The sequence below is a fragment of the Lithobates pipiens genome, unplaced genomic scaffold, assembly GCF_037356315.1.
Source record: "Lithobates pipiens isolate NorthernLeopardFrog02 unplaced genomic scaffold, aLitPip1_a1.2 Scaffold_13, whole genome shotgun sequence".
Lineage (NCBI taxonomy): Eukaryota > Metazoa > Chordata > Amphibia > Anura > Ranidae > Lithobates > Lithobates pipiens.
Genome location: NW_027507718.1, coordinates 167,129,985 through 167,145,743, shown reverse-complemented (window position 1 = coordinate 167,145,743; position 15,759 = coordinate 167,129,985). Strand labels below are relative to the sequence as shown.

Here is a 15,759-nt window from a genome sequence, read left to right as displayed (position 1 = left end):
TCATGGTTAGTGTTTGGCTGGAGCCATTATCAATCAACTTTGTTCACTCTTTTGATCGGGGTCATTTGGGTAGTTTCTGTTGTGATTTAAAGAGAACGTAGCATAGGTTCTAAATATTGTGTAATGCCCCCTTTAACATAAATGACAGCTTGAAGTCTTTTGTGGTATTTGTGGATGAGGCTCTTTATCTTCTCAGATGGTAAAGCTGCCCATTCCTCTTGGGAAAAAGCCTCCCGTCCCTGTAAATTCTTGGGCTGTCTTGCATAAACTGCACATTTGAGATCTCCCCAGAGTGGCTCAACGTTATACAAGTCAGTAGACTGAGATGGCCACTCCAGAATCTTCAATTTATTCTGCTGTAGCCAATGATAGGTCGACTTGGCTTGGTGTTTTGGATCATCATTCATGCTGGAATGTCCAAGTAGGTCCCATGAGCAGCCTCCTGACTGATGAACGCAAATATTCCTCAAGTATTTTTTGATAACATACTGCATTCATCTTGCCATACATTTGTAACAAATTCCCTGTGCCTTTGTACCCAACACATTCACAAAACATCAGCGATCCACCTGTTTCACAGTAGGCATGATGTACTTTTCATCATAGGCCTTGACGAATCCTCCCCAAAAGGTAGTGTTTCTGGCCAAAAAGCTAAATTTTGGTCTCATCACTCCAAGTGACTATCTGCCAGAAGGTTTGAGGCTCGTCTCTGTGCTGTTTAGTGCATTGTAAGCGGAAAACTGTGGCATTTGCATAATAATGGCTTTCTTCTGGCGACTTGACCATGCAGCCCATCTTTCTTCAAAGGCCCTCTTGTGTATCTTGAAACAGCCACACTACATATTTTCAGAGAGTCCTGTATTTCACTTGAAGTTAGTTGTGGGTTTTTCTTTGCATACCAAATAATTTTCCTGGCAGTTGTGGCTGAAATTTTAGTTGGTCCACCTGACCGTGGTTTGGTTTCAAAAGAACCCCTCATTTTCCACTTCTTGAATAGTTTGAACACTGCTGATTGGCATTCTTAATTCCTTGGATATCTTTTATATCCCTTTCCCGTTTTATACAGTTCAACTACCTTTTCCACAGATCCTTTGACAAATCTTTTGCTTTCCACATGACTCAGAATCCAGACACATCCGTGCACGTCTGCCAGGAGTCCAGAAACTCATTGACCTTATACAAACAAACATACGCACGCCAATTACAATCAAACCGATCAGATGAGGATGGTTACCTTTATAGCCATCCAAACCCATGTCAACTTGTGTGTATGGTATCAGACCAAAATTACCAGGGTATTGTAAACTTTTGATCAGGGTCATTTGGGTAGTTTTTTTTTTTTTTTTTTTTTTTTTTTTTTAAATCAGAACATAGTATTTTTGTACTCACCGTAAAATACTTTTCTATGAAGTTCATTGACGGACACAGCATCTTCATCTTGACCTTAGGGTTATATTGGCCCTTTAGTAGAGGACGAGGCAGAAAGTGTTATAAACAGCAACACTTGCACAGTACCGCCCAGGGGGTCAGGCCTACTGGCTCTAACACCTCACACTGCATCCAACAGCTCAGTTGTCAAAACCAGTACAAACAAACAGAAGGGGTGGGTGCTGTGTCAGTCAATGGACTTCAGAGAAAAGGATTTTACGGTGAGTACAAAAATACTATTCTCGCTTTTGTTCATTTTTGGACACAAGATCTTCATCTTGACTTTAAGGCTGTCTCCAAGCAGTGTCAAAGAAACGAGGGATGGGAACAGCAAGAAAATAACTCCACCCATAACAACCAGAGCTCCTCAATGGAGGAGTTGCAACCTTAAACAGCCGCAAGCAAAACCTTGCAGCCGAAGCAAGCATCCAAAGATCGCACTCGCATAAACCTTCTAAAATTTAGTGAAAGTGTGAACGGATGACCAGGTCATCGCCTTACACGCCTGGGAAATGGACGCTTTATCTCGGAAAGCCCAAGAGGCACAAATTGCCCTGGTAGAATGTGCAGAGAAAGGAAAGGTGGGTGCCTGTCCCCTTATGGCATAAGCCTGAACCACAATCTGTCTGACGCGAGAAATGGTGGCCGAAGAGACCGCAAGTCCCTTCTTTGGACCGACCACCGATACAAACAGCGAGTCTGACCTCCGAAAAGGAGCCGTAGCAGACCGATACACGACCAAGGAATGCAAAGCAACCTCTTTGGAGTGTGATGGCCGAGGACATAATGTCCTCATTTAGATGAAAGGCCGAAACAACCTTTGGCAGAAACGAAGGCTGCGGATGCAGCACCGCTTTCTCCTTGTGGAGGATCTAGTAGGGAGACTTGCATAACAAGCCCACCAACTCAGAAACCCTCCTGGCAGATTTAATAGCCACTGGAAAAACTGCTTTCTGAGAGTATGTCAATAAGGGGATCTCCCTAATGTTTTCAAACAGCGGTTTCTGAAGCACTGAGAGCACCAGATTCAAATCCCACGGAGGCAGCAGTGGTCGACCCGGAGGGGCCTCATGTCGAAGCCCCTAAACAAACGTACTCACCAATGAATGAGTCTTAAAAGAAAATAATAATAATAATAATAATAATAATAATAATAATAATAATAATAATAATAATACAGCTAAAGCTGATGTCTGCCTTTGATGGTGCTTAAGGCAAGTTTCTGATCCACTCCTCGCTGCAAAAAACAGCAGGATCAAGGAAATCTAATATGTGCACGGAAGCAACATTATCTCCTCGCACATGGAGATGTAGGCCTTCCACATATGATAAATCATCGAGAAGAGGACTTCCGTGCCCTTAACATAGTGGATATTACTGAATCCGACAGACTTCGGTCCCTTAGCACCTGATTTTCAACAGCCAGTGACGGTAAAGCAGGATGAAGTATTGGACCTTGAGACAAAGTCGTCTTGCATCGGCAGACGCCAAGGAACATCCGCCACCATTCGTACTATGTCATCATATGGCTATGTCATGGGCGGGATTCTTCCTGGGCCTAGTGACCCTGGGCTGACTGTACACCCCACCCCCCCAAACTGGACAGTCTGGCATCCGTTGTGATCACAGTCCAATGAAGAGGAAGTAACGACTTCCCGGATTGAAGGATCGGCAACCTCGGCAACCAGAGCAGGGAATCCCTGACAAGCTGGCTCACCCGAATTTGACAATCCAGGGACAATGGAGATTAGTCCCATTTTGACAGGATCTCCTTTTGCAAGACTTGAGTGTGGAATTGAGCATACAGTACCACCTTGAAAGTGGCTACCATGAGACCCAGGACTCGCATGCAAAAACACAGCGACGACCACCTGCGGGACACCAACAACTTCACTGCAGCTTGAAGCTGCCAAAGAGTTTGCATAGTGATTGCCACATCCTCCCTTAATTCCGAAGTGGAAGCTGCTCTCAGAAGGAGGTCATCCAGGTAATCCATGATTACCATCACTCACTGCCTTAACAAAGCCAAAATTTGGGTTAGCATCTTTGTGAAGACCCTCGTGCCGATGCCAGGCCAAAAGGGAGACAAATTGGTAGTGCTCGTCCCCGACCGCAAATTGCAGAATCCTCTGATGCTTGATGCATATGGGTACATGCTAGTATGCTTCCCTAATGTCTAGGGATGCCAAAAAAAAAAAATCCACCTGGAGTGCAGCAACCATTGAGCGAACGGATTCCATCCTGAACCTTTGTACCTTCACAAAGCTGGTGAGGGCCTTGAGGTCCAGGACCAGATAAACCCCTTCTTTCTTTGGGACTACACCGGTGAAGCGAGTGGGCTCACTGTTTCTAACAGCACGTCAAACAACAAGTCCTGCACTCTTAACCCCCACGGTGCTGCACACCATTAATGCTCCTCCTTCTGATCACACCGACAAGCTGCTCCCTTAAAGCCGCGTGCTGCCGACAGGTTTCCTCCATAGATGGAGCACTGTTCTTGGCTTTCATCCGCCTCGTGGAGGAGGGAGGGAGAGGAGAGGCGATGAGACGAGAGGACTGGACGAGGATGATCCAGAATGACGTCCCCGCCACATTTTTGGCACCGTTATCGGCCCGATTTCCTTTTCGGCATTTTGCCGAAAAAGCCCATTTTCGGCGGCCTAAATTTTGGTGCATCCCTACTTGTAAATAAACTTATAAAAAGAAATTGGGCAAGGAAACACCTTAGCCGGTCAGGCCAGCTTGCGGGAGCCGAAAGGGAGTCACACCTCTGTAGATGTCCCAGCCGTATACTAAATTTTTAGGGTATCCTGCACCACTGTAATAAGTGCTCCTACAAGCGCTTTTTTCTGCGCTGACCCGGACACGGAGTCATCCTCACTGTCCGAACCGCCCTGGTCTGCATACTCGATATGTCAGAACAGGGGCTGCCTGTCATAGCTGGGCCAGAGTCTGAATCAGAGCTTTCCCCAGAAGACTGGGGGGAGAGGGCGTTTACCTCCCTTGTGCCCACATGCTGCTTCCACCCTGGCAACAAAGGCCTCCAGGACTGCTGACAGAGCATCCATAGGCACAGCAGGTGCAGGGGAACCAGTTGCAATAACAGGGATGTCTGGGGAAGCAGCGCCAGCTTCCGAGGCCATGCTGATCCACACTTGCCTGTCACCACTTAGGGACCGAAGGCAAGTCACACAAAATGTCCACCCTCCTAACTACCACAGACTGAGGGGCCCTCCGCAGGACTCACCACCCTGACCCAGGTACTGCGCTGAGCTGCTACTGTCCGCTCTCCTGTGTCATCCACGAGGTGTGTGTGTGAAAAGCACGCTGTTCTAGAAAGAAACAAGTACCCAGCACTAGAGGCTAAACTACCTGAGGCTACTAGACAATGCCCGCCGGCCTCCTCAGTAAAAAAGTCTTAGGGTGCAGAGAAAATGGCCGCTCAACTACCAGAAAACAAAATATAAAGATAAAATAAAAATAAATAAAAAAGGCAGAGGAGTGCGTGCGACCCCCCCCCCCCCCCCCCATGTCACACAGCCCAAACTCCCTACTGTGGCCCAGAAACAGGTTAGAGGACGAGCGGACCCCAACACCCAGTGCAGCCCCCTGCCAGGACCCCTGGCCAGGTACGTGCACCGCACCCCCGAGCATGGGAAGGAGGGAAGGGAGAGAAGAAAGGGAGAGTGAGAGACCACCTTTAGTCGACCTCCCAGGGAATGCCCAGCTGCTCGATCCTGCCGAGATAGGTGGAACTATACTTAACCCTCCTGCAGGGACTGCTGGACGCATTCCACAGACAGACCATCACCCGAGCAGTACAGGGTGGCTGCCAGCCACGGCAAACTGACACAGACAGCAGTAGCCTGGATCAGACGGGGCATGTCGTGGACGACCCAGTGCGTAGCTTGGGCCTGCTCACGCTTGATGGCCAGGCTAGGGAGACTACCAGGATCTATATTATCCAGCCTGTCAACCAGCCCGGCTGTTGATTGTAGATTACAGGAATCAAAAATGCAGACAAATAATAAAAAATTCCCGGACTAATGTTCTCACCGAAAGCCAGGTTCTTCTACACTAGGCAGAAGAAAAAAAACAAAACCTGAGAGCTGCTAGATGCAGTGTGAGGGGTTATAGCCAGTAGGACCGCCCCCCTGGGCAGTAGTGTGAAAGTTTTGCTGTTAACACTTTCTGCCTAGTCCTCTCCTAAACAGGCGATATAACCCTAAGGTCAAGATGAAGATGTTGTGTCCGTCAATGAAGGAAAGAGAAAAAGAGTAAACAGTTGATTAATAAATGGCTTCAGCCAAACATGAGTGAAATTAAACGTTTTTGTATTATTCATATTCTCTGAAAAATGGCCAAGAAATAAAAATCTGCCAGGGTATGTAAACATATGCGCAAAACTAACCTTTTAACGTAAAAAAACTTTGTTGAGGCTTTAGTGCATCATACAAGATAAATTAAAGGAGCAAAAAGTGATGTGCACTTACAGGTTTTCTGCTTTCAGGTGAAGGTAGAAAGCTTTTATTAAAATAAAATTGAATAAAAATAATTAAGTGTATATAGTCTTAGACACTACACCCTCTTCCCATCATCTCACCGAGGGTTTTGCACAGCTCCGGATGCTTCACTCCAATGGTTTTCAGTCTCTGTAGGAGTTCAGATGATGTTCTTTGCCTTACCAGGTACAAGCCCACTGAGTAACTCTGCACAAGGGGGGGGGGGGGAAAAAAAAAAAAAGTGATGTATATATAGAAGGTAAAACAAAAAAAGTTAATATTTCAAGAAAAAAAAAACTGTAGTTAGCAAGTACAGGGACTTCCATTGCTTTACTTACCTTCTGAAAATACTTGCCATCATGCCATCCTAATGTCAAAGAGATTTCAGAACCTTGTAAGTCAATGAATCTGAACCACTATGCAGATGGGGAGTTCTAACGTTACTGATCTGTATACATTTTCCAGGTTCATCTCAAAGTTCTGAAGCCAGACATGTAAACCTTTTAAGTCCACAATGGCAAACTATTTCTCGGTACAGGTAACCTCTGCTTATTTCATAACCCAGCCAGCTTTTACAGCTACTGCTTTTTCTTTTGAGCTTTGATCACCAAAACACTGAAGAAACATAATAGGATTTTTGTACTCACCGTAAAATCCTTTTCGCTGAAGTTCATTGACAGACACAGCAGCTCTTGACCTTTAGGGTTATATCACCCCTTTAGGAGAGGACTAGGCAGAAAGTGTTAAAAACCAAAACACTTGCATAGTGCCGCCCAGGGGGCGGTCCTACTGGCTATAAACCCTCACACAGCATTCAGGAGCTCAGTTCATCAAAAGCAGTACAAACAGAAATAGGAGGGGTGGTTGCTGTGTCCGTCAATTAACTTTAGAGAAGGATTTTATGGCAAGCCCAAAAATCCTATTTAGCCTATTGTTCATTGACAGACAGCAGCTCTTCTTGACCTTAGGGACATCCCCAAGCAGTGTCAACAAAAACGAGGGGTGGGCACAGCAAGAAAATAAACTTCACCCATAACAACCAGAGCACCTCAAGGGAGGAGTTGCAACCTTAAAAAGCAGCCTGCAAAACCTTGCGGCCAAGCATCTAAAGAGGCACTCATGTCAATCTTGTAAAACTTAGTAAAAAAAGTGTGAACGGACAACCTGGTTGCCGCCTTACACACATGAGAAACAGACGCTTGATGTCGCAAAACCCGAGAGGCACCAACTGCCCTGGTAGAAAGTGCCATGACAGGAAAGGGAGGCGCCCATCCCCGTATGGCTTGAGCCTGAACTACAGTCTGTCTGATCCACCGAGAAATGGTGGCCGATGAGACCACCAGTCCCTTCTGTGGACCAGCCACCAATACAAAAAGCAAGTCCGACCTCCGAAAAGGAGCCGTAGCAGACAGATACACCCGCAGAGCCGGGAGAATGCAAAGCCACCTCTTTAGGGTGTGACAGTCAAGGACATAAGGGTGGAAGCACCTCATTTAGATGAAAGGCCGAGACAACCTTTGGAAGAAACAAAGGCTGCAGATGCAGCACTGCCGTATTCCTGTGGAGGATCAAGCAGAATGCAAACACAAGCCGCCAACTCAGAAACCCTCCTGGCAGATGTAATGGTCACTGGAAAGACCACCTTCTGAAAGTGTGTCAATAAGGGGTGGAGGGGACAACGGCTAAAGCTGATGTCTGCCCCTTGATGGTGCTGAAGGCAAGTTTCTAACCCACTCTTCACTGCAAAAACAGCAGGATCCTGTAAAGTGAACATATACGCGGACACCACCCCATCTCCTCACACATGGAGATGTAGGCCTTGCACGTACGATGAAAAAAATCTTCAGAGAAAATGACTTCTGTGCCCTCACCATAGTGGGTATTACCAAATCCGACAGACCTCGGTCCCTTAGCACCTGGCTTTCAACAGCCATGCCGTTAAAGCCATTGACCGTAAAGCAGGATGAAATATTGGACCTTACGACAGTCACCAAGGAACATATGCCACCATTCGTACTATGTCGGCGTACCACTGATGCCAAGCCAATATGGGGCATTCAGAATCACCTCGGCCTCCACTCTGAAGCAGGCGTGGCAGCAAAATTTTGAGTGTGGGGGGGGGGGGGGGGGGGGAATAAATCAGCCAATAATGACCCCATGGAGCAACCAATGCGTCTGCCATGCCCACCCAGGGATCCTTTTCCCTGGCCAAAAACCTCTGTACCTTCCGATTGAGTCGAGAAACCAGGAGATCCACATCTGGTGTGCCCCACCTTAGGCAAAGGAGCCAAAATACATCTGGATGTAGCAACCATTCCCCTTGGTCCAGCTTCTGGCGACTCAGGTAGTCCGCTTGCCAGTTTTTAATGCTCGGAACATACACTGGCAGAGCGGCGTGTGCCGGCTCTGTTGGCCATCGCAGAATGTGAGCAACCTCCAGTGCTGCAGCCAAGCTCCTTGTTGGACGTAAGCCACCTCCGTGGAGTTGTCCAACTGGATCTTGACTGGACACCCCTGCAGCCTCTGCAACCATGTGGGGAGGCACCGCCTGATTGCCTGAAGCTCTAGTACATTGTTTGGCTGGCAGGATTCCTCCTGGGTCCACCGATCCTGGCCTGACTGTACGCCCAAAACTGCCCCCCAATCGGTCAGGCTGGCGTCCGTTGTGGTCGCCATCCAATGAAGAGGAAGCAACGACTTCCGACCAAAGGGCCGGCGACCTCAGCCACCAGAGCATGGAATCGCTGACTAGCTGACTCATCTGAATTTGACAATCCAGGGACGAGAGATTTGTCCCATTTGGACAGGATCTCCTTTTGAAAGACTTGCGTGTGGAATGGAGCATACGGTACCACCTCAAAAGTGGCAACCATGAGACCCAGGACTCGCATGCAAAAAACACAGCCACAACCACCTGCGGGACACCAACAACTTTACCTCAGCTTGAAGAGTCTGCAACTTGTCTAAAGGGAGAAAGACTCATTTCTGAAGAGTCCAGAAGCAAGCCCAGGAACTCCAGGCGTTCTGTAGGTTCAGTACCCAACCAAACTCCTGAAGAGTTTATATGGCGATTGCCACATCCTCCCTTGATTCCTTTAATTGCTTTTGTCCCTCAGCAGGCAATTTGTCGAACTGGAAACGCTTACCTGCCAACATGGGAAGACGAAAAATCCACTTCTGAGCAGAAAAAGAGGGTCCTTGCCTATGGAGTGGCTCCTTAGCTTTCTTGGACTGTGGGAGTTTATTTAATGCCAACAGGACTAAATTTAAGTCCCAAGGATTAAGGGGCGACTTAACTGGGTGATTAATCCACGTTAGCCCCTGAATTAAGAACCAGAGAGTGAAGAACGTGGACTTTAGGGGGGGGGGGGGCGCACAGATAAGGCCAAGAGCTGGCCCTTGATAGTACTTAAGGCCAGCTTCACTACTGATCCCATTTTTGTAAAGACAAAAAAAATTGCAGTGCTTTTTTCCCTGAAGGGAAGACATTTCAGCATAGGGGGCGCTTGCGGGGAGAGAGCACCCCCCCCCCCCCTCCCCCCAGACTTAAACGGAGGTCTGTCTGTTCGACCGGAGGCTCTGGGAAGCATGAGACTTGAGTACTCAATACAGCCCCCAGTGGTGACACATAGCCATGACTATATTTACTAAACTTAAAGGAGACGTTTCATAAGAAATTGTTTTAAAATTTCTTCTTAGAAAACTACAATTACATATGCCACCGCAGGGTTTTCTGTGGTAAAACATGCCTAATCTTCACCCTTCACGGTGGGCTCCGTTAAACCTTCAGGAGCTGGGGATCCTAAAAGGAAAACCCACAATCCTGGGCCTGCAATAGCACCCTGGCAGTAAGAACTTTATGGCCTCAATATCAAAAAAGTACTGCACCCCAGGGTCCAGCTTCCCAAAAGAACATTTACAGGCAAAAACCTTGCAACTTCAGATACGAGGCCTGGGTACCATTCAATACAGCAAAGATTAGACACTCTAAATGAATCCATCTGCATAGCCAGCCCTAGCAAAGATTGCCCCAGTGGAGCTCAGCACAGCATATCTTTACTTGTGACCAACACCTTAGACTAGCGAAAAAAAACTGGAGGTACTCCCACTAGACAATTTTTTGGACTATTGACATTTACACAGCAATTAGTGCCATAAAAATCAACTGATTACTGTATAAATGGCACTGGCAGGGAAGGGGTTAACCTTAGAGGGCAATCAGGAGGTTTACTGTGTTCCCTAGGTGTGTTATAATTGTGGGTGAATGGGAATGACTAGGGGAGGAGACCAATCAGTCTACTCTGACAGAAACGGGATTTGTGCATTTACACACATTTACGGTTCTCGCTCTGTCACAAGCGATCGTGAGAACCCAGCAGGTGTGCGCACATCTTAGAGCGTCTTTAAGGGCCAACATACAACTATGACAGCTTGCCCAGGGGGAGCCATCCTGTTGCAGTTTAACTGCGGCGGCTGATCGGGAACCGGTTAATGATTGCAAGGTGAGAATTTAAGAGTTAAGGTGGACTTCCACTTTAAGCTTATGCATATTCATCTCCATGGAAATCAACAGAAGGGTTTACCGCTGCCAAAAATGTAGTAGCTTTCATTACTCAGCCCATATGCCTTAATTCTTAAAGCGGTATTAAACCCAAAAAGCATTCTATTGCAGCTTACCAATACTGAGATGTGGCGGCTGCATTCGTTTGCTTTCCTTTTTTTCTCCTGGTGATCCAGCAAGTAGTATTTTTCAAAAGAACAAGCTCTCCAGCAGCTTTATCAGCAAGTTGAGACAAACTGTTCACTACTTACTGAAAGAGGTGCTTAACATCAGCTTTCATTTACCCTGTTCACCACCGCCCCATGCAGGTATACTGCAGCAAGGCAGACGCTCTGCGACAGTTATTGTACTAGGTACGTGAGCTGGCACTTCCGGGTCTGGGGTGCGCTTGCACACCACCTGCTCCCACTGCAATTGGGCACAGCAGGAGTTATTCAGCGGGGACACGCTGATCGTTGGGCAGATGCCATTGTGCCCATCTCTCAATGTAAACAAGGCAGACCCCCGTTCTGTGACAAGGGAAGGCAGAGATCTTGCGTTTCTGCCAAGCAGAAATATGGATCTATGCCTTCCCACAGAGCAACCATCCCCCACACACTTAGAAAACACTTCCAGGTAACAGTTAACCCTTTAATCACCCTTGTTAACCCCTTGCCTGCCAGTGCAATTAGTAAAGTAACAGTGCATAGTTTTTATAACTGATCGCTATTAGTGTCACTGGTCCCCAAAAAGTGTCGGTGTCCAATTTGTCAGCCGCAACATTGCAGTCCCACTATAAGTACATGATCGCCCCGGACTTAGGTGATCTATATTGACCTTTGGCTCGCTCAGTTAAGTTGCAGTGGACATTTTGTACTCTTCAAAACAATTTGGTTGTATGTGCCTTAGCCCAGGTCTTTAAGCTATTTACTTTGTCGTGTACGCCCTGCATGTGATATAGATTTTTATTGTAGAAAATAGGTTAACATGACAAACTATTGCACCAGAAACAAGGGCGACAGACTAGCACAAAGGGCCACCTACAAAACCATATTGCTTAAAATTGCATCAGGGGGCCAAAACATTCACCTGATCAACTGAGCAAATGTGTTAGAGCACCACGTGGCAGCCTTACTCAGGAGGCTCAAGGTGGAGGGTTGCATTTCTTTGTTCCCCCATTCTTTGTGGTCTCTTAATGGGTGAGATTTCATTGTAAGTTGGTACTGTAGTTTTCACATTTTTTTAACCACTTGAGACCCGCGCTATAACCAAATGACGGCTACAGCGCGGACCTCCTTTGCCGGGACTACGTCTATTGACGTTGTCCCGTGCACGAGCAGCCTGCGCGCCCGTTGAGGGGCACGCGTGGCGTGCTCTGTGATCGACGAGTCTATGAGACTCGCCTGATCACGGATCCAAGCAAGGGGTCGATCCCGACCCCTTACCACGCGATTAGCTGTCAGCCAATGACAGCTGATCATGTGATACAACGGAGCCGGTAATCTGCTATTATTTCTCCTCGCGCGGCCAGCTTACTAGTGCTCACCTGCCCCCCTCAGGAATAAATAAGTGCCACCTAGCAGTGCCCACAGTGCCACCCACAATCTGCCTCAACAACGGTGCTGCACCCCCGTGCCGCCCATCCGCGCACTTCAATGAAGGAGAAAAATGACCTGTTTGCAAAATTTTATAACAAACTATTAAACATGATTTTTTTATTTTATTTTTATTTTGCATCTTTTTTTGTTTGTTTAGCAAAAAATAAAACTCCCAGCTGTAATTAAATAGAAAAAGAAAGATCTATTTGTGGGAAAAAAAAATAAAAAATTTCATTTGGGTACAGTGTTGTATGACCGCACAATTGTCATTCAAAGTGCATCAGCGCTGAAAGCTGAAAATTGGTCTGGGCAGGAGGGGGGTTTAAGTGCCCAGTAAGCAAGTGGTTTAAGGTGATATTAAAACTTATGTATCCCTTTTTCCATTTTTTTTTTTTCAATCATCGGTGTCCCAACTTCACTTAACTTCTTCATCTATCTGGTATGTACAAGGAAATACTTTACCCATATATGCCGTTAAATGTAACTCTTTTATACTAATAACATTGATCGGTCTCTCGCCTACCCCCTGCAGTCGCCATTGGTGATTTATAGGGCTGGACGTTGTTACCCCCCTTTGAGGGTTTGCCGTCAGTTGTGGGCTTTGTTGGTGAGCCGGGGGTATGTATCCGATTAGCATAGATCTTTCGTTATTAAATACAAAATTTTATTTTAAACTTGATTATTCCTTAATTTAGAGCTCATGTATAGATAAGTACCTTGATTAAGGACCAGGTAGTATTCATATACTCCATGTTTAACAATTGTCTGTTTATTTTGTCATTATCCAGTCTTTAGTCAGCTCCCCTTGGGTCAAAAATTGGTTCCCATGAAGAAGCCATTGTAATGGCGAAACATGTTGGGACTCCCTTGACCAGCGAATACATTTTTGATCTTACTACGCTGTGTAGACGATGATTTTATATTGATGTATCATGTACTGTTGTGAATCAATTTTGGTGATATATATTTTATATTACTTTTCTATCAAATAAAGAACAAAATATTTCTTATTTTAAATCATGTATTGTACTTCTACTTCGTATTTTTCAATTTCCCTATAGGGTACTTAGTACTTTACTCTGGATTATTGCGGTGCCTAATGATAAAATATATCAGTTTTGCCATCCCCCTTTCTCATTAGAACGGTTATGTGTTCGTTAGTTCCTATAAAAGCCCTTATTTCCTTTAAAAAGGAGAAGTCCAGCCTGAGCTTTTTAGGCTGGGCTTCTCCTATTGGTCACAGGAGTGCAATTCGTTTTGCACTCCAGTGATCCGTTTTCAGCAGAGAGCGGTCCAAAAATCAAACTCTCCACTTATGTCACTGCCATCAGTCAAGGCAGCGTGTCATCCCGACTTCCAAGTCTGGATCCACCAACTGCCTTGATTAACGGCAGTCTCAGTGAACTGCTGAGACTGCCTCTACCCACCCCTCCACATCTCAGCTCTCTAGTGAGCATGAAGGATCAGAGAAGAGAGACGCTGACTCAAAGTCAGCAGCTTTCCTCTAGGGGATCTGTATAAAAAAAAACAAAAAAAATAAATAAAATAAAAGTAAGAGAAAACCCATACTTCTTTTAACAGATTTCACCCATTACAAAAACAAAGAATTGGAGATCACAAAGAAACAATTTTTCAGCAGGGAGAAGATAAAAACACCAGGGAGCAGGTTTCATAGTTCAGCAACTTGGATCAGACAACCCCCATACAGAGGTTCAGCCCTGTGGCACTTTTAATGACAATTGCTCGGTCATGCTACACTGTACCTAGTTTAGGCCGAGACTATATGCAGTTTATACCGTGCACCCAGCAGGCACATCTGTTCATGTAGGAAATAGTTTATTTGGGCCAGCTTTGCCCAAATTCCAGTGACCGTAAAGATGTTAATCAGCTTTGAAGTAAGCTTTGGCTATATCCAAAAGGTGCTCCCTCGCTCTTCCTAATAGCTACGCTGAATAACCCCTGTACGAAAATGTGTATATGCTTATTTTCAGGCCACTAGAAACTGGCCACATGATCTCCCCTGCGTCAACCAGCGGCAGGGGAAAGCACTCAACAGCTGGTAGTACCTGGGAGGGGTGCCTTGAACCATAGGCTCCTATGGCCTCTCTCACCCCTTCAGCCACGCTGGCTGACAAAAGGGAGCCAGATTGCTTGACCAAACCTGCCTGAAAACAGGTAAGTACATACGTTTTACAGGTAAAGCAGCATAGGTGCTAGGATGGGAGGGGGAGCATTTTTATGATTAGTCAGGTAAACTCCGAAATTCTACTTTAAAGTTTAAGACATTTTCTCAACCTGAAGCAATTAGAGAAGCATCCTGTCACTGCCCATTACCTTTAATGCAAATTCACAATTTCTTATTAAACATGCAAGTAAACGGTGTGCAATTTATACCGTTTTTGTACATTATAAAATTAGCGATAATCTTAGGAAAAATAAAAAATAGCATTAAATAACATTTTGAAAACCTAATACAAGCACACTGTCTGAGGTTTCCTGGACCACCACAAAGTATATAAAATACATAAATTACACAAGCTACAATCTCACCTTGCCATAATTTCCCCAAGTTACTGTCACTCTGTTGCTAGCTGAAGACAGATACATAAGATTAGTGAGGTTTATAGGTCTGCATGGTCGTTTCGGTTCAACACCAGGTTTATTCGAGGGATAGTAGCCCTGGAAAAAACAAAAAAGCTTCCAATGGTTAAAATACATGGTAAACGTGAACAGATTATACCGGGCATTAATTCTGTCAACTCACCGGTACAGAACAATAGTTGTGATTAACCTTTACAGCAATGTTAGGTGGGTACTGATCCTCCTGTGGGCAGCTGGTGTCTGTATAACAAATCCTAAAGGGGGGGAAAGAGAAACCAAAAACACATCACACACAAATGTTTTCCATTAGAAATAATTGGGTTATATTACTAAATTTACAGGTGACCCACCTCAAAACCACTTGAACAGACTTTGTGCCAGGATGTAAATCCCTATTTAAAAAAAAAAAAAAAAAGCATTAGGTTTACAAAAGCTGACTAATTGGAGGGAATGACTAATGTATTATGCACATAGCCAAAATGTAGGCATGGTAACTTTCATAGTAACAAACTTAAAATTGGTCCAAACTGGACCAGTGTATGAGCTAGAACAGTGGGAACCTAGTGGAAGATGGAAATCTCTGTAGTAGGCACCACTACTACCTTCTGTGTCTAACGTGGAAAGGCTGCCCAGAGACTTAAAGTGGTTGTAAACCCTTACAAACCACTTTGATTAGATTAAGGCTTACCTGTAGGTCCAAGCAATATCTCCTAAACCTATATGGTTTAGGAGATATTTGCCCGAAAACGGGCACCGCTGTCTATGGCGCATGCACCGTAGACAGCAGCGCGCAGGCGCACTGAACGCGGCAGTTCCAACAATGGAGCTGGCGCATTTGTCGACTCCCGTGCGCATGCGCGGGAGTGAAGACATCGTGGCTTCGCCGAATGACAGCGGCGGAGCTGCGAGACGCCACCAGCAAGATGGATGTGGCGGACTACAAGGGACAGCGCGACTTCGCTGGCTCCTGTGTCAGGTAAGTGACACATAATGGGCTACTATGCGATGCATAGTAATCCATTATGCTTTACCTTTGCAGGGAAAAAAAAGAGGAAGTAAACTCATCAGGGTTTACTTCCTCTTTAAGCCC

The 15,759-nt window shown here is 45.8% G+C and overlaps 1 protein-coding gene across 1 annotated transcript in view; it reads right to left on the bottom strand.

Annotated features, from left to right (window-relative positions):
* PIAS4 (protein inhibitor of activated STAT 4) overlaps positions 1–15,759 on the bottom strand; it is a 157,370-nt gene that overhangs the window by 66,444 nt on the left and 75,167 nt on the right. The window contains exons 4-7 of the mRNA XM_077475816.1: positions 15,020–15,061; positions 14,833–14,923; positions 14,619–14,747; positions 6,032–6,137 (exon numbers count right to left, since the gene is read on the bottom strand). Of these exons, the coding sequence (XP_077331942.1) occupies positions 6,032–6,137; positions 14,619–14,747; positions 14,833–14,923; positions 15,020–15,061 (368 nt within the window). The remainder of the gene's footprint in view (positions 1–6,031; positions 6,138–14,618; positions 14,748–14,832; positions 14,924–15,019; positions 15,062–15,759) is intronic.